Raw genomic sequence first — 25914 nt, 5'->3', positions numbered from 1 at the left:
CCCCCAAAACACAGAAACCGGGAAATGACAGCTCACTTAATTAGGCTTAGAGTCTAATTAAGAACAGAAGTTGGTTGGAACAAAAACCTGCAGCCCCAGTGGGTCCTCAGGACCAAGTCTGGGAACCACTGCTGTAATGAATGAGACATTCTAAAGCACCACAGAGCCGACAGTGAACACACTGATAAGTGAGGTGTGCTGGTTTATGCAAATGAAGGCTGTCTGCAGGAGCAAAGTTTGGGAAAGCTCAAAGAAGCCATGTTTAGCAAGTGCTTACCAGGTGCTGCAGCTGTGAGCTTAGTCAATTTCGTGCAACTGTAAGAAAGGTTTTTAATACATATTAACCTCACACCCCCATCATCTTATCTGCAGCCTTGTGCCATTGCAGAAGTTCAGACTACAGTTACCATTTGGAAGTACGCTACTCCAGACGATTTCATTATCACAAAGTTTAAAAGAGCATCGACAAACAGTGCATGCCATCAGTGGCAGCAACTGCTGCATTTTTTTTTCTTAGCCAATTCTGGATAAAAATATCATTGTCTTGCTATATTACAGCATTTATCTTAGAACAGTGTTTCTTAGCCTTTACAACCTTGGGACCTAGTTATTACAAGTTTAAGTTCCTTGCCAACTTATAGACCACATTTGAAGAGAGGGGATTTTTACCCATTTGTGAATCGACTTCGAAGACGAGTTGAGGGAATGATCACTGTTAGAAATGGGTAAAAATATCTCAGTGTTATCAGTCTCTTTAGTGGACCCAGGGGTGAATGAATGAACTTTAAATCTCTTTAAATCACCTTTGTAACATTACCAAATGCTGCTTTAATATGGAGTTCTGCTGCAATGTCTTTCACACCAGCACCTCCAAGGACTGTATGTAGCATGTTCAGCAGCTCATGTGAACTATTAAAATTAGCCCTTGGTTAAAAAATTCAAATATCATATACAGAAAAGTTCTTAGTTACATAGTACGTCTCATACATCTGATTAACCAATAGCACTACAACTATGGCCCATTGACTTAAGAAATTTCTTTGGCAAAGCCAAATAACACAGCTATATATAATGTGTGTGTACATATATATATATGTATGTATGTATATGTATATAAAATCCATCGTCTGTCTGTATGTCTGTCCGCTTTTCATGAGAGAACTACTTAATGGATTTAGATAGGGTTTTTTTCTATAACTTGCTTGAACATTTCGGTTGATTTTGCAACATCTCTTACCGTGCTAAGTATCATAGTTCGCTTGCGGCAGCAATTTATTAACGCAAATCAAAGAGAGAGGCTGTGGGCCAAGGGTAGGGGGAAGTGGGACCTCAAGAGTAGGGAGCCAGGCGAGCCATCCTCACTCATGCACCAGCCTCTGTTTGAGTCAGTCTACTTGTCGCCACGTGTTGGAGCTTTCCTTGCCTCCGCTTAGCTAACGATACCCGTTTGTTCAGCAGACATTATCACCTAGAGATTGTTAACAAGTAATGTTTGACGTTTTTGAGAGAGAGATCACAGCTACGTGTGTTTTAGAGGGTATCTGTTCATTGGCAGAGATATCTCAGCCACATGCTCTTCTCCACGCGTGGGGGACGCTCTCCTGTCAGAGGTGAACACAATCAGATACATGAGATGTCTGAAGAGCGTGCATCACGCCTCGTTGTGGATCAACAGCAGCATGCCTCTCACAGTAAACGTGAGACGTCTCAAGTGCATGCATCGCGCCTCACAGGATTTAGCATTGGCAAGAGGGTTTTAATCCCTTGCATTCCTCTAATCATGATGGACATATCCTTTCAATTCAAGAGATTACAGTTCCCGGTGAAGCTTTGCTTTGCAGTGTCAATTAACAAGTCCCAGGCACAGGCACTCAAGTTGGCAGAGGTTGATGTTAGCTCACCATGCTTCTCGCATGGTCAGCTTTACATTGCTTTCTCACGGGTTAGTTCCCCAAGAAACCTATATGTCTGCGCCCCGATAACAAAACCAAATATATTGTATATCAAGAGGCCCTCGGATAGAAAACCTATCAACATAAATTGTTCTCGGTACAAATCACTTTTTTTTTTTTTTTTATAATTGATTTTTAAAGTTTGTCCTGTTTCACTACTACATGGGTGGAGCCGCTTGGGACAGCTAGTATTCTTATAAAACAAAGAACAGGGAAAATGAAAAAGAATGTGAATTTTGAGTACCATTGAATTAATCTTGCGGAAATTGTAATTCATCTTAACAAATGATGGAGGCAGACTGTTTACTTTTGAACACTGTTTGAATGAATAGGTCTGTGGAGTTTTGACTTTATTTTATCTACAAGTTATTATGCACAATGGTGATTCAGCCTATTACTAAGACATTTTGCATTAAGTTAAAAAATGTTCCTAAGATATGTTTTAGTAACAAAAGGTTATTCAAGGACGAGGTGAAGTGCATTAGAAACAGTAAATATACAGACATTGAAATAGTGAATCCTCTTAGCTTGTACTTCTCTGAAGTTTACGTAAGTGAAAAATTTGATAACCATCCAACAATAATAGGGACTGCCAAACACATATTTAATGTTTTGGGAATTGTAGGAGGAGAAGTGCTAGGCAGAAATCTAACAGGTTGCCCAGACCAATAAATCTTAATCCTAGAAACTGCACACTGGGAAATTCTTAAGGACTGGAGACAAGCATATATTATTCCAGTAACTATAGGTCAGTAACCTTAACTTAAATAATGGATACAATAATGGAAGCAATTGTTAAGGAAAGTACCAAGCATCTTGTGGTAAACTGAGCATTAGCAAACATTCAATATGAATTTAGATGGAGGAGATCATGTTTCACTAATATGCAGGTAATTTATGAGGAATCAACAAAAACATATGGTCAGACAAGTACACATGATGTTATTTATTTGATTTTCAGAAGGCTTTTTATAAGGGCCCACATGAGAGTCTACTGATAAAACTGAAAGTAGTGGGAATTCAAAGCTCAGTGTATAGATGGTTACAGAATTGTCTTAGACACCAGAAACGAAAGCTTAATCATCACAGATGGCCAGGAACAGAGTTTAGGTTTGGGCAGATTGGTGGTAGGTTAAATTTAATTAAATAAGTATAAAGTGTTACATACAGAAAGTAAAAATGTTAGCTCTAAATGCAAAAAGGGAAGTTGAAAGTACACCATATGAGAGAGACCTAGGAGTCATAGTAAACTCATCACTGTCTACATGCAAGTCAGCTATATAATGCACAGGTGAGACCTCACCTAGAGTGATTTACAGTATGTAGTATTGGTCTCTACATTACACAATAAATACACAGCACTAGAACAAGTCTAGAGAAGCTAGGCTGATTCCAGGACTGAAAGGTATGAGCTTTGGGTAAAGATTGAAGCTGCCAAACCTTTCAGTTTAAGCAAATGGAGATTAAGAGGTAACATGATTGAAATTTTTAAGAATTATTAAAAGAATTAGTACACTAATTCAATAAAGTAACACGCTGTTACTTTAAAATTTTGTTCAGCCATAATTGATTAGAACTGTAGAAAGGAAAACCCTTGAGCAGAACTATTGATATAGCATAAAATATTGAACATTTTAAATGATTTAAAACCAGTTTGTTTTGAATGGTGTTAACATTTGTATGCTTATTCTTTCAGTTTATATTTGCTGCTTATCTCTGACTTTGAAATATGTTTTCATCTGTAACTCTGAAGCAGTTCATGTATTTCAAATTCTAACTTTTTTACAATAATAGAGAAATGCAGTTAAATTCTGAACTAGTTTATCAGAACACACTTGTAACAAATGAACTGATTACATTGCAGACTGCTGAAGTGGCATTGTCTAACCTGAAAGCTAAGTATGAAAATGAGAAGTCTTTGGTATCAGAAACAATGGTGAAGCTGAGGAATGAGCTGAAAGCTCTAAAAGAGGACGCTGCTACCTTCTCTTCCCTAAGATCCATGTTTGCCAGCAGGTGAGTCTTTTGTAAATATGTGTTGTTTTTATTTTGCTGTTCTGCGCTTTTTCAGTTTTTTAATCGGTGCCAGGTCTTGTTTAACAGTTTTGGTCATTGATTTGTTATGATCATGCATGTAATAACTAACATACTAAATGCAAGCATTTCTGCAATCTGCTTTATTAGCAGTATAAGTGATACTGCCAGATAATCATTTAAGTGTTATTTGTTCTAGTTGTTTACAGATGCATTTCCTTTTCTGTTTTTTATTTCTTGCTCGTTGTCTCAGTGTGGGATTGTCAGGTGACAATGGGGGTGGCATTGTCCTTTTTTGTTTTTGTTTTGGAAATCATTTATTTTTGCATCAATATTTAATGTATTCCTTTTCGTTCTGTTAATGAAAAAAATGCTGTTCAGTTAAATAGTGATGAACATAGCAATAAATGCATCTTATTTTAAGTGCAGAATAAAAATATGTATCTTGTAAAGAGGTATAGTAGTAGTTTCTCTTGGGTGTTTAACTCTTTGTATAGGTTTATTATAAATTTTCACACAACAAATGACTGTTGAATTGAAGGATTATTTTGAAATGGTCATATAACCAGTCTGCCTGCCAGTTTTTATCCTAATCTTCATGTGTTTATTTGTGTTGTATTAATAGTATTTCTTATGCATGCTGAATTCTTTTGTGGCTAATTGTACTTGTAAAGGGTTGTTTATCAGTTATTTACAGGTTACATAAATACCTAGAGAATAGTAACAAGAGTTAAGCCTACCAAGGTGAAAGCGTAAGAGGATGATTCCTATAATAAATATTTTATCAGCATTCAGAATCACTAAAAATAACCCACCTGCAGTTAACATTGTGTTTACCTTGTCTTTACAAAAAAACTCTGCATTAACATGGTAGTGTTGTTTTGTAGTTGCAGAACATATTTGCAACTTGCAAGAACAGAAGGCAGAGTTCATATTTTTTCTAAAGAAATAAATAAAATGGTCACCTTTTAAAGACATTCAGTTTAAAGGTTATATAATAAAAAGAATTTAAATCCATTCATCTCTGTATGTAGAAGAGGGATGCAGATTCTCAGAACTCGGTTACAGTTTTTTTCTGCGTTGTTTTTCTCATAATCATGTGGGCATATGAAAATTGAGCCTTTCATAAGATAGTCAGTGCTGTATGCTTGCCAGCTGAAGCCAAAACTGAAAATGATACAAATGCTGAGATAGACAAAAGTAGAAACAGTAGTTATTAGCTATTTTATTTCTGAATTCATTTGCATGTCACTTCTAACACGAATCATAGAATTAATTGCCTGCTGACAGGTTAAATAGATTAATATAACATTTATAACCTGTCAAATATTATTAATTAATATGTTTAGTTATTCCAACTTTTCAAAAACCAATATATTAAACATCATATATTGAAAGACAAACAGGAATTACTAGGAAGTCGTAACATAGAGATTTGTAAATGATTATTCAAAAACTTGCATTCTGTATACTTTAGGCATTACCAGAGATATTAAAGGTCAGCAAGTTAGATGCAAGTGATTAGATTTACTGTGAGTACCTTAATGTTTTGACTTACCAGTTTTAGGTGCATATTCCATCATGACTGTATAACCCAAGTATGACTGTTTGCTGCATGTTTAAATTATTACAGAATGCTATTAGTTAATAAAGTATTTATTAACAGAAGGAGAGAGCTGTTTATTTCGTTCTAACCATGTACATTGCCAGTCAAAAGTTTTAAAACACCTCAGTTTTTCCAGTTCATATTTAATTAGTTGAAATGCATTGAATGACCTTAAATGGTGAGAAGGTGAGCAGAGGTTTAAATTTAAAGTTTAGGTTAGCAAAAACTAAAAAATAGGAAAATTCAGAATATTACAAATGGGCCTTCTTCAGGGAACAACTAATAGGTTACAACCTACATATATTCTGCAGTAGTTAAATTAAGCTTTGCAAGTCAAAGCAAACAATTTGTACATGTGTCCCAACTTCTGTTGATTATTTAAAAACCCTCTGTCTTAACGTAGAGTTGGAACAGACTGTGCCACTACACCTTCTGAAGTACAACTTGGACAATATTACAATGTAGAAAATTGTAAATTCCAGTGATAATGGCAAGAAAATGACAATTGACAAATTAAATGAGACAGAGCATGATAGCACTTAGAAGTGTAGGCCTTTCATTTAAAGAAATTGCAAATAAAAATCAAAGTGTCAGTGATAACAGTATCCTATACAATCCAAAGGCAGTTGGAAACTAGAAGAAACTCTAGGAACAGATCTGGCAGACCCAATATTCACACCCCAATCAGAAGACAAGTTTCTGAGGATCGCCAGTTTGTGTGTAAGCGCCTCACAGCACAACAGCTTTTCAAGCACAGCTTAACAGTGGTCAAAAAAAGCAAATCTGAGTTTCTACTGTGAAGAGGAGATCTTGTGCTACAGGTCTGACAGGACAAGTAGCAGTTAGAAAGCCATTCCTTTAAGGACAACATAGGGCCTTGGAAATCAGAATCAGAATATCTTTATTGTCATTGTAACAAATACAACAAAATTAGGTGCAGTCCCTGTGATGTCAAAATATACATAAATATAATTTAAAAAGGATAAGAAGAAATAAGGTAGAACAGAAACATTCAACATAAGACCTTAATTGCACATGAACACTATTGCACAAGATGTCATGTATTGCACTGCTGCATTGGAGGTGATTAGGTGGCATTCAGTGCCCTAATAGCAACAGGGTAGAAACTGTTATTCAGTCTATTAGTCTTTGTTTTGATGCTCCTATATCTTTTGCCAGATGGCAACAGTTGGAACATGTCATGAGCGGGGTGTGAGGAATCTTTTAAGATATTTTCTGCTTTCCTGAGGCAGCGAGAGCTGTGCAGTTCATCCAGAGAGGGTAAAGAGCAGCTGATGATCTGCTGGGCAGTCTTTATGGTCCGCTGAAGTGGACTACTGCAGACTGGAAGGAAGTCTTATGGACCGATGAATCAAAATTTGAAATTGTTAGTTCATCGCTCAGGGTGTTTGTACACCATTGAGTTGGTGAAAGGATGGTTCCCCAGTATGTTACGCTAGCTGTCAAACATGGAGGAGGAAGTGTGATGGTCTGGGGTTATTTTACTGGAAGCAGAGTTGGTGACTTGTAGAGAGTGATTCGCATTATGAATCTAAAGGGTTACCACAGTTTGGCTGTTATATCAGCAAAAGTTGGCTACTTTGATGAATCAAAAATTTGAATAACATTTTGTACACTTAATGATTCCTTGACTTATTTTTTTTATTTGCCGTTGTTTATGTGGTCTATGTCTTGATTTCATGAAACATTATGACATTAAACTTTGTGCATTTCCATAAAAAATTAAAAAACTGAGGTGTTGTAAAGGTTTTGACCAGAGTGTATATTTTCCTATTCAATTTTTAACTTTAAAATGTTTTGTAAAAGGCTTGTGGGATTTTAACCAAAAGGTAACAGCAATATTTCACCATTACCATATATTTCACATTGTCAAATTAATATTCAGCTAGGCCTGCCAGTGATTTGTTTTAAAAGCATCACTGTTGCCAGGATTTGAGAGTTGATTCTTTCTAATTCACTCTGTTATAGTGAACCCACCTGGCCTTTTTAATTTTATGTTTTTAAAAAAGCAGATATTAATACAAAGTTACAATAGTCAAGTAACTTAGATGTCATCATACTCTATGTACTTAGCTCCCATTAAAGGAAAAATATATATATTTTTTTACAAATCACACTAGAAAAATAAACTAACATTTTGCTTTTTTCTAGAGAGTTAAAATGTGATTGTGGGAACTTCTAAAGGCACTATATTTAAACATATACATGCATGCATGCTCTTGAAAGGATTCTTGCAGCCCGGAATTTAATATTTGTATTGCATTTGTGTCAGAATATTTTTTTACTTTTATATCAGGAGTCATTTTTACTTTTGTGCTTTCTCTCTTTCTCTTTCCCTTTCTTCTCCCTTCATTTTGTCTGTTGTCTGCTTCACCTGGTCATCTTATTTTTCATAGAAAAATTTCTTTGTCAGTCATTTCAGAAGAGCACAGTAGACTGCACTAAGCATCAATAACTTCTGGAAACTGAACTCAAAGCCATCGTTTTGCACCTGCAAACCAGTTTTCTTTCAAGAATGTTTGCCTGAATTTGTAAATGTAATGCTATGTGTTTATTTTTAATCTGTTTTTTGGATAGAGCTTATCTTGAAATCTGCTCTGAAACCGTGGCTTGGAATTAGGAAATAAAGCCATTTAAGAACTATATTTAGACATTGCACTATCTGCCAAAAATATGGTAACAGTGGGTTGTTTATTTTAATCTTGTGTTTGTTAGTTCATTTATGTTTTAAGAGTTATATAGGTTTATATGTGTGTGCGTCTTTATCTGATTCCCCCTACCATGTTTCTCCAGTCCTTGACTTTGTTTGTTAGAAACAGAACACCAAGTGAATTTGATATTTTGTATCTTGTCTAGGGGAGTAGACATACAGTTGGGATCTTCATAAAAAGAATTTAAACAGAAAATCCCACAGTTAGGAAGGCATGTGAAATAAAGGTCCTATTGAGTGTAGTTGTATTTGTCTGTTACAACGTTTTTTGAATGTCAAATATTAAAATTTTCTATGCAAATGAATACTCTGAAGTAGTCATTTGTGGTTTGTACCTGTTTATTTTGGAGAAAGGGAAAAAATGTTTATTGTTTACAGTTCAAGGAACAGTTTTATTTATTTATTTTCTGAAACCCACTTAATCCCAGTGCAGCATTGTGGGAGGGGCAAAGACTTTACCAGTAGCACAAGGCAGGCACCTTAAAGTGCCATCAAGGATTTCATTGAAAAGCATAAATATGCTGTGAGGTAGCCTACTTAAGTCCATGTTTATGTGACACTATTATTGTTATAATTCAGTATATGTGGATATAAGCTTAAAAGTTGTCCTTGGTTCTTATAGATCTGTGTTTAATCTTTCCTTCAGTGTAATTCAGCCATGCAACCTTAGAGCTGTCAGAAATAATAATTTATTACCATCTTCAGAGTCTTTGGAACACTGCTGGCTCAATTACCAAGTGATATCCTTTTTTTCCTCTCGTGCCATTTCGCTCACTATACGCTTTTTTTTCCTCCTGTCTACAACAGCAGTAATATTCTATTACAAGCAAATTCTTGTTGTAGCTAGAGATAAAAGACTCATTTTATTTTAGAAGCTTTATAAGAAAATAAAACAGAAAACCCCTGGAAAAAGATCAGCAGAGAGAAAGTATAGTTAGCCTTTCTGTCATCGTTTTTAGTTCAGAAATAAAAGTCTTTATCATTTCACAAAGGTAATGTACCTCATTCTAACAATAAACTTTGAAGGTATTATGCTTCTATTTATGTTAACCTGGAGAAGCAGTGTTTTTGGTTTGTTGATCAAATTATAAATTTGAAGAATTTACAGAATCTTTCATTTTGTTTTGCCAGTCTCAACTATTCTATTGGAAATTAACATACATTAGATGTAAATTAAAAATCTGTCATCACACCCTTGCTTTTTTAGGGTTAGTGATTCCTTAGTAAAACTGGCTTTAAATTTTTAACAGGTTTAAGCACATTAGATCAAAATCTTTGAAATGTCTTTGATTATGTGTAGTGCTGTAGTTCCAAATGTCAGATGTTTAAAGTGGTTGCTTATTTGGATATTGGAAATTTTGGAATTCTTACCAAAAGATAAACTTACAATACAACAATATTGATTGAGTTTCAGCCATTTAGTGTTGAAGGGAAGAATCAGAGTGATTTGAAAATATTATAAACAAAACATATTCAAGTGTAAACACATATTTTTTCTTCTCAAATCACTACCTACTTTGACATTTAATCTTTTTACAGAGTATGTGCAATATGCCAGGCAATGTGGCAGTTGTACCAATGGCATTGCAAAGATTATCCAATCTTCATGAAACACATTGAACCCTAAACAAGTCAGTTAAATTACTGGTGCTTCAAATTTGGAAGTAAATTTAGGTAATTTGAAAAATGCATATAAAGATGAGAGTAGTACGTGTCGACACTGTCTTTTCGTGTACCCACCAGGTACCAGAGAAGCACGACATTGCACAAAAATAATCCCAAGCTCTGGTTTAAGTAAAGAAAAGAAAATATAACCTGTTGTCTAATCATGTATTAAAATATGTGTGTGTGTATGTATAGTATCGCTAAGAATTTTGGACATATCTACTCATAGAAGCGTTTAATGCTGTCAGCCACCATCCTGAGGTATCCTCATAGGATGCTTCTTCAACAGTCTTTATGGAGTACCCACATATGCGGAGCACCTCCTGACTACTTTTTATTCATTCTTTGGTCCAGCACATCCTAAACCGTCTTATTTAGGTTTATGTCTCTGTGGATACATCTGATAAAGCACTCTATCACTCTTCTCCTTTGCCAAATAGCTATTAAACAGCATAGATGTGTTTTTGGTCATTGTTATGTTGAAAATTAAAGAACAGCCCATACCAGGTGCAGTGTCTCTGTAAAATTCTGTAGTAGCCATCTTGGTTAAGTATTTCTTCAGTCACAAGGAAAGCACTGCCACCCTTCCGCACCCATTATGTACAGTATACAGAAATCATCTGTTCACAACTTATGAACACACTGCAATTGGAATAAAAAATCTAAAATTTAGACTCTTCACAATAAAAGGCAGATGTCCACTAGTCTGATGGTCACTGTCTGTGTTCCTTGACCCAAGCAAGTAAGTCTCTTCTTGTTAAATGTCTCTAGTAGTAGTGGTAGAAGAAGTAGAAGCAGTAGTTTCTTCACAGCATTTATACAATGAAGATCTGATCCACATGGCCTCCTTTTAAGTGTTGAGTTGTTCTTTTGCTTGAACTCCATGAAGCATTTATTTGGGTATAATCAGAGGTTGGCAATTTAATGCTAATTTCTGAGGTTGGTGACTTTAATAAGCTAATCTTCTGCAGTAGAGGTTACTCTTGGTCTACCTAATCTGTGTCAGTCCTTAAGAGAGCAAGTTTCATCATAGTGCTTGATGGTTTTTGTGACTGCACTTAAACTTTCAAAATTCTTGAAATTTTCCTGGTTGATGTTCATTAGTTTAAGTAATGATGAACTGCTATTTCCCTTAGCTAATTTGCACTGTTATTGTGATATAATTGACGACTACAGCTAGGAATAATGCCCTTCTAACAAATAGGGCTATTTATGCCCACTTTCTTTTATACACATCTGTCATAAATGCATTAATGAGAAAAGAAATGACACATATTAACTTTTAAAAAGGCATAAATGATAAATTAACATGACATAGTGATTGTTGTTCAACATTTTCAACTATAAATGTCATTAAAGATCTAAATATAGACTGCTTATTGGGTGGTATTATGTTTATAAAAATGTATGTTTTTAAATGTACGATGGTTGTTTTTGGTCAAAATTCAAGTTTTCTATTTTCATTTTTTTTACGTACGAACTTTATATGGTCAGCATGATAGCTCAGTAGTTAGTGTCAAAACCTGCACCTGGATGGTTTCACCATAAATTGTTCACATTCTCCCAGTGTACGTATGAGTTTTCCTTACACATACTAGGATTAGGTTGTAGTGGTCCTGTGCTGCTGAGATTCACACCATCAATAAGATGGTGATTTATTTATTTTTTTGGTGGACAATCCAGGGACGCACCCAGCCTTGGCCCAACCCGCACACACTCACAAGTAGAGACACAAAACCAGTGAATGAATAAATAATATATTAAATGAAAACCCAATACAAAACAACCACAATCATACAAACCTCCCCTTTCCCCTACGGCGATAAAATTGTAACACAACAATGAACCATAACAATAAACACTCACAACAACGTCCTTATACAGTCCAATAGAGCAAAAGCAGGTGAAATGGTATGGTGTGAAGATGAGAATCCCGAGAACAGCTTCTGTAGAAAAAGAGTGAAACAGTCCTACCAGTAGTCCTGAGAGGCAAGGGGTGAGATTTCCACGAGCACTCCTATTGAAGACGCACGACGATTAATCCACCACTGTACACACGAGAGGCAGGCACGAGACAGTTCATTCATCCTAATGGGAAACGATCAAGGGCACAATTGACTTTTTAGATGACATGTTGGACAGGATACACAAAAACACTGATCTCCTGTTGCTCCGTCAGGCCCCCCTTTTGAACTTTCCCGCTGGCCTGTTTCGTCCCCAGCAGCCCCTACTTCTGTTTCAGTCATCCTATGTGGGTAATCCCCCCTTTGGCTGCTGGGAAATGGAGTTCTTCCCACAGTTGCACTGCTACAAGGCTTACCAGCAATTTTTAAACTGGGCCCAGTATTTGTGCAAGTATGGGTATGTGTGAGTGAGCCCTGTGATGGACTGGCATTTTGTCCAGGGCTGATTCCTGCCTCAAGTTCAATGCTGGCCCTAGCGAGCTCCTTCAACCCCCAAACCCTCTATCTTGACATTGACCAAGTGGAGTTGAGAATGACCTACTGACATTTTAAGCATTTAAACATAAACCATATCAGAATTTTGTGAAAAGAATGAATAGAGAGAGAGAGAGAACTGCTAACCAAACACTGTGCTGCCCCCCTGTGTGACAGCACAACACTAACTTTGCTTAAGGTTAGACTCCCACAGGATTCTATAAGAAATGCAGTTTGAACAGGCAGCCCAGTCAGGAACATTCACAGTCACTAGGGGGAGCTTCTGGCAAGCAGCCTTTGTATTCCTGTAAGGATCCAACTGTCTTGATCAGGCTTCTGGTGTATATTCCTTACGTGCCAAAAGTACTCCTGGGTCAGGTTTTAAAAGGAGCGTCTCATTCTTGGCCAGATAAATTCATTGCTGTGGCACAAGCTCATTTGCTGTAGTTAAGGAGATAAGGAAATGGCTATTTTGAGACGTGACTAGCAAGGATTGGCAATAAAGGTTGATTTACTTCTTAAATCTTTTCTGTTCATTTGTTTTCAGTATGAACATGCTTTAGATAGGTTTCCCTCCTGCACTTATAACAAGGATTTATGCTTTATTTGGCCTGACCTTTCTTATTTTATAACCATCAGGAATTTTAAAGCTCCAAAGTCTTGTGTGGACTTCATAAACATATTACATTTTTTTCATATATACTGTATGTGTATTTATGTATCTACAACATATGTTGATGTAGATATTATATATTGAATGGCATTGTTTTATGCTTGTATTTGTAATTCAGTGTAATGAACCAGATCACTGAGATGGGTGCTGTAAAAGAGAAAATTAAATTTATTTGCAAAGTAAATTGTGTTTGATTTACTTTTTACAATAACATAGTTATTCAGGTCCTCTGCTATGACCTTGAAATTTGTAGAGGTGTATTCCATTCTATTGGGCATTATAGAGATGTTTCTGCACCTTGTTTGGAGTCGTTCTGTGGACAATTCAATTGATTGAACATGAATAGGAAATACACACACCTGTCTATTTAAGGTCTCACATTCATGTGTATCAGAGCAAATAACTTGGCATGAGGGGAAACAATGTGCTTGCAGAGCTTAGTGACAGGATTGTGTCAAGAAACAGTAACGTGGATTGCTACAAAAATCTGCATCATTGAAGGTTCCCAGGATCACAGTTGCCGTCATAATTCTTGTGGCAGTTCCAAACTTCATCCATAACTCTTCCTAGATCTGGCCAACCGGCAAAACTGCTCAATTGTGGGTGAATGGCTGTGGTAAGAGAAGTGACCAAGAACCTGATGATTACTGTGGCAGAACTCCAGAGAAACTGTGTGGAGATGGGAGATATGTCCAAAAGGACAACCATCACTGCAACACTCCACCTCTGGCTTTATGGCAGAGTAGCCAGACAGAAGACTCTCCACAGTAAAAGACACTTGAAATCAATTTTGGAGTTTGCAAAAAGACACCTAAAATATTTTAAAACTGAGAAACAAGGTTCTCTGGTCTGATGAAACCAGTATTAGTGTAATGTCTGGATGAAACCAGACACCATACATTAACCTGTGCAACAGTAACACATGGTGGTGGCAGTAGCATCACCCTGTTGGGATTGTTTTTCAGAGGCAGGGATTTGAAGACTAGACAGGACTGAGGTAAAGCTGATCAGGGAAAAGTAGACCCTGGGCCTCAGACTGGGCAGAAGACTTATCATCCAAAAGGAAAGTGATCCTAAGCACAAAGCAAAGACAACTCACAAGTGACTTACAGACAACTCTTGAAACGTTTTTGAGTTGTCAGGGTCCAGACTTGCACCCAATCGAATATCTCTGGAGAGACCTGAAAACAGCTGTCCTCCAATGGTCTCCATCTAGCCTGACATCGCTAGAGAGGATCTGCAAAGAACAGCAGAAAATCCTCTAATCCATGTGTGAGAAGCTTGTTGCATCATATCCAAGAAGACTCCACTCTGTATATAATTGCTGCAAAAGGTGCTTCAACGCACTACTGAGTGTAGGATCTAAATACATGTGCCAATGTGATATTTCAGTTTTTTATTTTTAATACATTTGTAAAAAATTCTTAAAAAGTCTTATTTTTGCTTTGTCATTCTGGGTCTTTCAGTGTTGGTTGATGTGGGGATAAAATTAATTTAAATCATTTTAGCACAGTGCTGCAACATACAATTTTTAAAAAGTGAAGGAGTCTAAATACTTTCTGAATCCACTATAGCTGCAGTACAGCATTGTAGAAGTAATGAATGGAAGGTGATGGCATCAACAGAGAAGGTTGTGTCAGTGGTTTCCTTTAGACCTCACCAAATATGTTTCATGTCATTTGTGCTTGAAATATTACAAACTTAACTTAAAAATACTGTAGAACAGTTATTTGTGTTAATGTTACCTATATATTTTTTTAGAATTCAAGAACCAAGTGTATTAAAACTTCATGTATTGAAGGGAAATTAATACTGGACAGGAGTATCAAAAGAAAACGTGGTTTTCATATCAAAATGCCAATTTTCAGGAAATATATTCTTATACTGACTATGCATATGAAAGAATGAATCAGAGAAACAGTAAAAACTCTACTGATAAATGAGAAACCCTGTGCAAGACTCTCAGCTCATGTATAGTTAAGTTTTGTAAGTATTTGAATGTATATCTGTAATATTGATTGTTATGCATAATGTAATGCTTTCTGCCCTGTTTTTAAACCAGCAAAATACTCAGTCATTTCAAATTTTATTGAACATGCATTTTCATCACTTAATTTGTGTGTATGTAGTAGTGCCCTACCAATAACATAGGCAGAAAAGATGGTTTGATAATTTTTCTTAGATAATGTAAATGGGAAAAAAGGCATTAAGTATATGTTTTTACATGAGCATGTAAATAATATCCACTGCAAAAATTATAATGATGTATAGAAAACAGTTTCATAACGCCGAAAATAGGAACACATTTTAACTTGAACCTTACACTCTCACTTTCTCTGTCATTTGTGTACACACATAAGACAAGTCAAAGTCTCAATATTTCCAGGCTACCGATGGCAGATTGTAGTGGAGAAAGCTGAGTATTTGAAACGTTGGCAGATTTTATGTACTGAAGATATATACATTGTTGGCTGTGTCAGAAAGAATTAAGCTTTATTTATTTATAAGATTTTTTTGTAAACTTTTCTGAATCATTGACAGTTTTAATATTTAAAAACATAAAGCAATAACAATATTTATTATTAAAATAGAGAAAAGGCTCATACATAAATATAAAGAATTGTAGCAAAACATATAAAGTTAGTTCTTACTCCAATTGTTGAAAGATGAAAAAAAAAAATGTAACCTTGCCTCTTGAAAACAAGTGGAATTGTATTTCCAAGACAGAATAAATTCACTTGGAATTAATTGTAGGTAAACATAAACTACTTTCATATATTGTCCAGCCTTCTTGATTCAGTTCACGGTTGCAGGGAGGCAGCGCCTATACAAAAGCAATGAGTGAAAGGCAGGAAACAGCCCCGTACAGAATGCCAGTCTGTCACAAGGCTCTCTCACACACATATCCATTCTCACACTTAATTGGAATCTATTCAAACTAACCTTTGTGTCTTTGACGATGTGCGAGAAACAATGGAGCACCTGGAGAAGAATCTACGTAGACACAGAGGAACTTGTAGACTTCACATGGCTCATGACTAGGTGCAGGATTTAAACCCATGGGGGCTCTTTTAAAAGCTGATAGGCTGAGGATTTCTGCTACCTTAAAGGATAAAGACCTGCTCATCACTTTGATGTGAAAACAACCTGTTGTATTGACATCAAGCACTGGTTGACATGCATTTATTGGCAAACAAAGAAATTGTTCCATCAAGCAATTTCTACCACTTATGGAGGCTATACGTCTATATACCTTAGAAAACAAAGCCTTCATTTTTCCTAAAGTTGATAATGTAGGTCACATGTGAAAACAGATGTGCATCTCCAGATGCTTATAGAGCAAGTGCGCCATCAAGCAATTTCTGTTGTATATAGAAACAAATGTACATTTAAAAGTTAAACTTCTCTTTTTGTAAAATAAACATCTGACTTTTGAAACAAAGGCAAACTTAGTTAACAAGTGACCATCTCCTACATGCTCAAAATAAACTGTGCAGCAACCATTTTCACAGGCTGTGAAGTCAATAAAGGAATGTACAAAATAAAGGTTTGCGTCATTTTAACAGGAAAGTTATGAACTTAAGTGTAACAGTAAGTAGACTAATAATTTTATACATCTTCTGCAATAATTTGCCTTATTGTCAGACCTGGAAACCGATGAATGCCAGAGGAGTTTAGTGTTTTGAAGCCCTTGAAATTTTTTAGCACCTACATTGATAAATCTTTTAATTCTGATTACTGTTATTGTGCCTATCAGTCAACAGGAGAGGGTTTTCAAACTGCCACAGTCTGTTCTAAGATAATAATCTAATAAGTATGCATTGCTTTGAAGAGTTTCAACATCATAATAGGCAGAATATCAGTGGAGGTTACACCAATACCGATGTATAGGTGGGGGTGCTGGGGCAAATATCAGCTGATATATTGGTACCCTAGTACGTAGGTATGTGTGTGAATGTATAGGTATATGTCCATGAAATCATATTTGCTGCTGCTTTACTTCTCATTTCTTTTTCCCTGTAGGTGTGATCAGTATGTTGCACAACTGGATGAGATTCAGAGACAGCTAGCTGCTGCAGAAGATGAGAAAAAGACTCTTAATTCTCTACTGCGAATGGCCATACAGCAAAAATTAGCATTGACTCAAAGACTAGAGGATTTAAAAAACCCACACCCAGGAGATGGAACCCGAAGAAGTCGAACTCAGCCTATAGGCAGCAGCAGCAAGACCAGTCGTTCTCCTCGCAGCCCAAGAGGCAGTCCTGTGAGCTTCACTCGCAGCCCCAGAGCTAGTCCGGTAAGAAGCGTCTGAAGTGTACAAGTTATGTAAATGTCCAGCCTTGCTAAACTGCTAGAAACAGCAGATAACATTAAAGTCCATGTTTCTGGCCGTCTGTCTTAATACTTTCTACTATGGAAAAAACATATCAAGTTATCTGCAGATGTAACTTAATTTTCTCAGTATACAAGTATTGTTATCCCCCGGTGCTCTAATAGATAGAACATATAGTATATTACATTACATTAAAGAAGAGCACCTTTAACTAATAATAAAATTATTGAACACAACTTCAAAAACTACAGAAGTGCAATTAAGTAAATTTTCCTTAGTTAGATTTTCTGAAATATTGAATGAATTAAATAATGTGTAACTCAATGTGAAATGCACTCACTATAACTATACTAATATATTTTTTATAGTATAGAAGTAAACCAATATGTTTCAGTAATATCTGAAAAATAATGTGTTCTTCCATTATCAGTGTAACTCTACTGCATTATTAGACATAATCATTCCAACTAAATAGCATTCTTCTCTACTCTTAAACAGCACACTGATTTGTTCTCTCATATTTATGTCCTTATTGTACTTGGCTTATCTGCAGTCTTTGTTCATTTTATTGTGTGCTTTCTAACAGTGTTTACATATGAAGTTTTTTTTTTTTTTAGAATTGGGGGTATAAAGTCAAAAATAACTATGCATCTTTGAGTTTTGTTTATTTCTGATATAATTCTATTTGCAATAACTTTTTTCTTTCAAAAAAAGTGCTGGGAGAGGGCCTCCAAAAGTTTAATTTATTCCCTCTCTCAGGCATTGCTGTGTGATGACAGCGAGGTTGAAAACAGTCTGCCAGAAGGGGTTATTTTGCTCAGTCTTTTCACTTTAATCTCATTATTTATTTAAAGCTATACTTACTGTATAACCAGTTTTGTTTTTTACACCCTAATGCTTACTCCTATAACTAGCATAAATCATTTCTGTTAAATCAATATCACCTTCTGAGCTAGTGGAGGTGATATGGTGTATTGTGTGATAGTAAACATTAGCTAGGAAAGGTTAATGACAGGGAAGTATATAAAGAGAAGTGTAGCTGTCATGTGAAAAGTTGCACAACCTGTTTCTTACCACAAAAATATGTGGAATGAGCCTCTACCAGCACTTAATGATTAAGTAACAATTTCATTCAATATCATATATTGAATTTAAACTTGTTTTTTTTTTATTTTAAAGATATAGGCAGTGAGGGTTGCAAGGTGGCGCAGTGGTAGTGCTGCTGCCTCACAGTTAGGAGACCCGGGTTCACTTCCCGGGTCCTCCCTGCGTGGAGTTTGCATGTTCTCCCCATGTCTGCGTGGGTTTACTCCTGGTGCTTCAGTTTCCTCCCACAGTCCAACGAGGTGGTTTGGCGATTCTAAATTGGCCCTAGTGTGTGCTTGGTGTGTTTGTGTGTGTCCTGCGGTGGGTTGGCACCCTGCCCGGGATTGGTTCCTGCCTTGCGCCCTGTGTTGGCTAGGATTGGCTCCAGCAGACCCACGTGACCCTGTGTTTGGATTCAGCGGGTTAGAAAATGGATGGATGGATATGGGCAGTGTACTTCAGATTTCTGGACATTCAAGTTTATTAGTTATCATTCTGCAAAAAAAAATTTTTAGACCTTTTTTAGGAGAATCAGGCCATTTTTTTCATTGATGGTCTATAACTTGTTCATCTTGCATGTGGAATTTGGACTGACTGATGAAATTAGTGGCAAGAATGTTCATGTTTTAGTGTACTGGAGTCTCCAGAATTTCAGCAGCTCTAAGACGCTCTATTCTATCTGGGAAAATGTAAATTCATTGTTGTGTTTCTCAGTACTACTTTGTAGAAAAAAAGTTTTGGTAAGTGTTCGAGTAAATGACATTATTATTGAACCCATGCAGCAACTTGAAAACATATTTTTTAAAGGAACCTGTTACACCTTGATTTTCAGTCATTTAGAGATTTCCCTTTTTTACCCTGCTGCTTAAATGACAAGAGCAGTAGCAACTAACTGAAGTTTTCATCGGGTACAGGATTAAACATTCAAATTTAAATAAGTTGTGAATATTTAGGCATGTCATCTTGTTTAAACAAACATTAATGGTATTGATGTTTTTGTCTTTTCATACCTACCTATTGTAGCTGTACTTTTTGCATTTGTATCTATGATTAAAAAATGAAACAATAATAAATCATGAGACTGGAGTGCGTTCCAAAAGTAAAATTATTGTGAATTGTTCCATCTTCGGTGAAATTTGCACTGAAAGCAGGCCTTTCCATTTTACTGAGTTTATGCAAAAAGCAATCAGTCTTGTTTATTACTGCTACATCATTTACTATTTACAATACATATATTAATTTGATGTTTGTGTTGTTATACGCTTTGTGATGGCAATGTATAGGCAGAATCATTGAGAGTATATTGTCTTGAAGGTTTCAGAAGCACTGAATAACACTATCCTGTCAGAGAATCAGCATTCTCTTAATGTATTTTAAATTATGAAAATCAAATTGTAGTTCAGCTCATATATTTTCTTCAGGTTTTAACATAAAATCCACCAGTTAGTAATCAATCAGATGAGAACCATTTGCACAATCAGACCATTTTTTTCAGACATTCATTTTACTGTTGTCCTGTAATATGGAAGTGGCAGTGTTTTGGATTACATGTATCAGGGAGTCTTCCCAGCCATCTTATAAGAATTATACTTCACTTTGTGAATTTTCTTGATGTTTAATTAAGACCATAGATTCCAGTTTTCAATTAATATAAATTTTAAATATCTACTAAATATTAGTTAAAAACAAGAAATGTTAACAGCTTTAGTCACCACAACTGAACACCTCAGGAGAACTATGGGATGTAGTCGATTGTTAGGCAAGTCTGTTATAGCTGTCACTTGACTGGAACCAATGGATGAGTATATTAAGTCCTCCGTGTGTCAGGGACATATGTCTTTAGCTCTGGGATAGTAGCAAAAACGTAGCTTCTAGTACTATCTAAGTATTTATCAGTTTTTATTTCCTGTTCTGTTTGAATGATGTTATGTGTCTGTGTCTGGTAGTATTGAGCTGTACAGTCTGAAAGAGAGAAACAAAGTAGTATTCTGGCTTTTGTTACTTATAGTTCACCAAGGCCAGTCCCATTACAAATGCTGATGGGTCAGAGGAAGCGGAGGTGTTTTTTTTTGTTAGATTGTAAAAAATTTAATTAAAAAAAAAAAAAAGATTACCAACGATTCAATGATGCATATTAATTGAAATTCTCCATCAGGTGTTCCCAAGTTTTTCACTACAATTAGTTGATCATTACAGCCTTTTATGTATGTAAATCTCAAGGGTAATATTTGTGTACTAGGTTTAAGATTTATGTACAGTAGATATCAAGTCTACACATTACTTGTGAAATTTTTAATTTATTGATGTCGAGGTGAAAACAAGAAAGATTGGGTTAGACTTCTTTACTGTTTATTAAGTTCTTGTAATCAATCTTATTGAAGTGCACAACAAACTGATCATTTTTGAGAAAAGAGATTTCAAAGAGTCAGTATCCTCATTGTCTAATTGTGCATTCCCTTTATCTAATATTTTGTGGAAGCATATTTTGCTTTGTTTACAGTACAGTGATCCCTCGCTATATCGCGCTTTGCCTTTCGCGGCTTCACTCCATCGCAGATTTTATATGTAAGCATATTTAAATATATATCGCGGATTTTTTGCTGGTTCGCGGATTTCTGTGGACAATGGGTCTTTTAACTTCTGGTACATGCTTCCTCAGTTGGTTTGCCCAGTTGATTTCATACAAGGGACGCTATTGGCTGATGGCTGAGAAGCTACCCAACTTACTTTTCTTTCTCTCTCTCTTGTGCTGACTCTCTCTGATCCTGACGTAGGGGGTGTGAGCAGGGGGGCTGTTCGCACACCTAGACGATACGGACGCTCGTCTAAAAATGCTGAAAGATTATCTTCACGTTGCTACCTTCTGTGTGCAGCTGCTTCGTGAAGCGACATGCTGCAAGGTGCTTCGCATACTTAAAAGCTCCAAGGGCATGTATTGATTTTTCTCTGTCTCTCTCTCTCTATCTCTCTCTCTCTCTCTCTCTCTCTCTGCTCCTGACGGAGGGGGTGTGAGCTGCCGCCTTCAACAGCTTTGTGCCGCGGTGCTTCGAATAATTAAAAGCCAAATAGCCGTATTGATTTTTTTGCTTCACTCCTTTGAAGAGGAAGATATGTTTGCATTCTTTTAATTGTGAGACGGAACTGTCATCTCTGTCTTGTCATGGAGCACAGTTTAAACTTTTGAAAAAGAGACAAATGTTTGTTTGCAGTGTTTGAATAACGTTCCTGTCTCTCTACAACCTCCTGTGTTTCTGCGCAAATCTGTGACCCAAGCATGACAATATAAAAATAACCATATAAACATATGGTTTCTACTTCGCGGATTTTCTTATTTCGCGGGTGGCTCTGGAACGCAACCCCCGTGATGGAGGAGGGATTACTGTAGTTCATTTGTTTGATTAGATGTCTAACAAATTATGATTCCTGGATTTTACAATTTTTTTCTTTGCAGAAGAATTGAAATTAAGTCAGACTGATATTCAGTGTGCTCTCGATTGATATAATAAGTGTATAGGAACTCAGGCAGCTGCCTTTTGGCATTTATTTGTGTTTTTTTGTTTTCTCTAAATGCAATGACTGAAACTCCATTTATGTCACTTTACCATTTGTGTGTTGGGTATCAGGAATTCAACATTCTTGAATCTTGAGGGCCCACTATATACTGTATTTTATTATAAAGCTAAAAAATGTATAATCAACACTAGAATTGATTGGAAACAAAAGCTACCTAAATTAATTTTCATTGCCTTATATCCAAACATCTTAAACTGAATGGTAAATATTGCAGTATCACTAGTTTCCTGGTATATGAGTGAGTGTTACAAGGTGCCACTGGAGAGCAGACTTTTTTTTTATCCTGTATATTCTGTATTGTTTATAAATTGAAAGTTTTTTTCTAAGTGTTTTACTGTTATTTATTTGGTAATTTGACTAAATATATTCCAAACCACTTTTGAATCGTAAATCCAAATATTAGCTTATAAATTATCTAAACATTATTCTCTTAGTGAAATATGGTCATTTAAACAGTTAAAACAGCTGCATCTTAAGGTTTTGTATGTGAAAACTGAAAATGGACCAAATATCTAGTTCTTTCTTAACGGTAAATAATGTTAATGGTGGATCAGAGGCCAGGTTTCTTTATATGAGAAGGTATTTGGGCTTTGCTTGATTTAGAAGATATTCTTTTATCAAAATAACTTATTTAATTAGTTTGTGTCTCTAATTCTGAATTTGAAAGTTCTCTAATTCTGAATTTGAATGTTCCCCTTTCAATAGGTTAATAAGTTTTAACCTTCTTGGCATTAACCCTGAGCATGACTCGAACTTGAAATCCTTTGCAATTACACTTAACTACAAGCTAGACGTGGGGTGACGTTTAATGATCTTCTTTACAGTTTTAAGCCCAAATAATGGTTGGGACCGTGTTCTGCTGCCATCTAGTGTATGACATAACCTCATGCTGCAAACAAGTCATGAAAATGTACTGTATGTGCATTTTGCCACACTAAGATAACTCATCAATATTCATGAGTGGGATGAAAAACACAGTGGCAAACAAAAAGCCTTAAAGGCAGTTGTAGAATAAAAGTGAAACTGAACCATTACTTGAATCAAGTGATAGTGATGACAATGTGAATTGGTCATCAGACGCTGACAGGGAAAGTGAAACTGACACATGACACGGCACTGTACAAGAGAATCGCTGTGATATGCCCTGCGAATTTGGCCATGTGAACCTTCAGCGTGCTGCAACAGTAGCTGCGTGACAAAAAAAGCAAAATAGTTGCAATCGATTGCAAGGACAAGCAAGATGTTAGCTCCCTAAGTACTCTTTACAATGCAGCAACTGTCAACATCAGTGTCAGGGGAAATGTGGAAATCACTAAGCCCTGTGCTGAGGTAGCCTGCAGTTACACATTCTACTCTATCATGTAAGAAAAAGAAAAATAAGAAAAGTTTGCAAAGAAACAGGCTTCTACTGTTCCGATTTAAACAATGGGTTGTGCTGTGCATTGGTGACTATGAAAACATGTCATACGAAGGATGTGTACTAAATGTGCAGCAGTGGACACTAGGCATACCTTTTCTATTGTATTTATTTTGACACTTCGGTATTTTAATGTTTCTGTTACATGTAATAATATTTTTCTTGTTTAAAAAAATTCATCATTTTTGGCTTGTTTTTCCTGGGGTAAACTTAATGCTAAGGATGCTACATTATGCTGGAGAAACATTAAATTATAAAGTAATCATACAAATAATCATATTAATGTGTTTTAATGCAAAGACTGATGATCTTCCTGTTCACTTTTTTTCTCCCAGAGATGAACTTTTGGTGTGCTGTCTTTCATCTGGAGTGTGAGCTCATTCATCATTTACTTCACCAAGACTTCCATACTTGTCAACTTTATAAATGCTGAACAAACAAAAGAAAGATACAACAGGAAACAAGATTTTGCACTAACTTGGAAATTACAGTTTATTACATGTTTTATAGAACTATTTTACATTCTTTTACCTTACATATTAACAACTATGCTTTTTTCTGCCTATGTGTTTAATAATGTTTAAAGTGAAGTTTTTAATCTTCTTTGAGCCTTATGAGACGACGTGTTTCAGGTTTTTCTTGTTTAAAAAAAAAAAAGTCTCACTTTGATTTAAGGGCTATCTAGTTTTGTTTTTGAAGCCTATTTAATAAGTGTAAAGATTTGAATAAAGAGGCAGTCTAATTAATAATTTGATTCGTAGTTTACAGCTTGAATAATGCAAAGAATTTTTTTTTACTTGGATGATCTTATGGATATTACCAATGCAAAACCAGCTACACTATCCAAACCACCAGTAAAGGCCTAAAGAAAAATCCTGAATTGATTTATATTAAAAGTACTGAATCACATCTGAATTCAGACTTTTGTTTCCTAAATTAATACCACTTTGTTGTATATCAAGTGTGGGTAAATTTTAACTAAGAGAAAAATTCAGCCGAGTCTCTGAATGCAATAGCCAAGAGGAGTCTGATTCTCTCTGGTTAAATCTACAATAACTGGATTAACGGCACCTTCCATTCAGGTATACTAGAGCATATTTTTGGGTAATGAGTGGATTAGCCAACTTTAATTTAATGTATAATGAGCAGGAGATTTACAGATGTGATTTTCACAAAAGCCAGTAATATGTCACTGCTGTAATGCTGGGATAGACAATTTTCTAAATAATTTTCAAATTAGTAATTCTAATCCATTTTCATGAAAAAGTCTGAAGTTCATTATTTACTTTTCGTATTTTTAAGTTGCCTTATATAGGTTCTGGATTTACCACATTTAGCTCTCTAATGAAAGCAACCTTGTGCCACCAGGATACACCAAGAAACTACAGTAGGATGTTGAGTTATGGAGTGGTTGTGTTAGGATATCGTAAACAGGGTTTGCTTTGGGTAAAAAAGCATAATTGTTTTGTTGTTACATGTTCTTGTGCAGGCCGATGTACAAAGTACAACTCTAGCAGCTGGTAAAAGTAGCGACTGCAGCACAGGTGTTTTTAAATGGTAGTGTTTTTGTTGCTTTTATTATTTTTGTAACATAGTAAAATGTAATTTACAAAAAAATCCTGGTTGATCTAGTCGAGCTTTTTATGTCTACAGTTAAGACACATACTACATGTGATTTCTGGAGGAATTAACAACATACCTTAGGAATATTATGACCGAAATTATGTTCTTTTTATGTCTATTGTTATATTAATAATTCTGAACAATAGTTAAAAAAGCATTGCTTATTTGATCAGTGAAAGAATACAGACTGATGTGTACTGTTTTTTTTTTCCAAAAAAAAGAAATGTCCTAAATATGAGCACATATTCAAAGCTTAAAGAGTAAGTGTGGTATTTTTTAAATTAAAGATATTTTTCACAATCATTAATCTGCCATGGGGAAACTGATCTTAAGTGAAGCATTTTTTTTAAATCAATTTTTTAAAAAATCACGGTGCTTGTTTTTGTGGTTTAAAATGCCGTGTTCGAGGCACTGGTCCAGATGAGAAACTTACCAACATGTGTCCATTTTCAAGTTAAGAATGTTCTCAAGTATTGATCTGTATCCTGAGATTGCAAACATACTGTACAATTGCATATCTATGGTTCTTTTTGGAGGAATTAAAAAATAAAAAGTGCGATTCTACCATTTTAAAAGATGGCCAGCTGTGCCCTGTACCTCATTGCCTGTCTCCTTACATGGCAACATTTCACCCCAGGGCACTGTTTCCTGTGGATTGTTTTGTAAATGCTGCAGTTACCATTGTTCTTCTGAGAGTGATATCAGCTTGTAGGGTAAGACTTTTCAAAGAATTTATAATAATAATAATTCATTACATTTATATAGCGCTTTTCTTAGTACACG

At 35.7% G+C, this 25914-nt stretch overlaps 1 protein-coding gene across 4 annotated transcripts in view; it reads left to right on the top strand.

Annotated features, from left to right (window-relative positions):
- Positions 1-25684, top strand: part of zgc:162200 (uncharacterized protein LOC558638 homolog) — a 96121-nt gene extending 70437 nt beyond the window's left edge. For 3 of the 4 annotated variants that reach the window (XM_028813252.2, XM_028813248.2, XM_028813249.2), the window contains exons 8-10: positions 3817-3968; positions 17123-17396; positions 23844-25684. In XM_028813252.2, coding sequence (XP_028669085.1) covers positions 3817-3968; positions 17123-17396; positions 23844-23849 — 432 coding nt within the window. In that variant the 3' untranslated portion in view covers positions 23850-25684. Of the gene's footprint in view, positions 1-3816; positions 3969-8009; positions 9530-17122; positions 17397-23843 lie in introns of those variants that run through there. The other variant, XM_051933979.1, reaches the window with a different exon arrangement.
- The last annotated feature ends 230 nt before the right edge of the window (positions 25685-25914 follow it).

This window comes from Erpetoichthys calabaricus, chromosome 11, assembly GCF_900747795.2.
Source record: "Erpetoichthys calabaricus chromosome 11, fErpCal1.3, whole genome shotgun sequence".
Taxonomy (NCBI): domain Eukaryota; kingdom Metazoa; phylum Chordata; class Cladistia; order Polypteriformes; family Polypteridae; genus Erpetoichthys; species Erpetoichthys calabaricus.
Note: the sequence above shows the minus strand (reverse complement) of the source record. Positions and strands in the feature narration are given on the sequence as shown.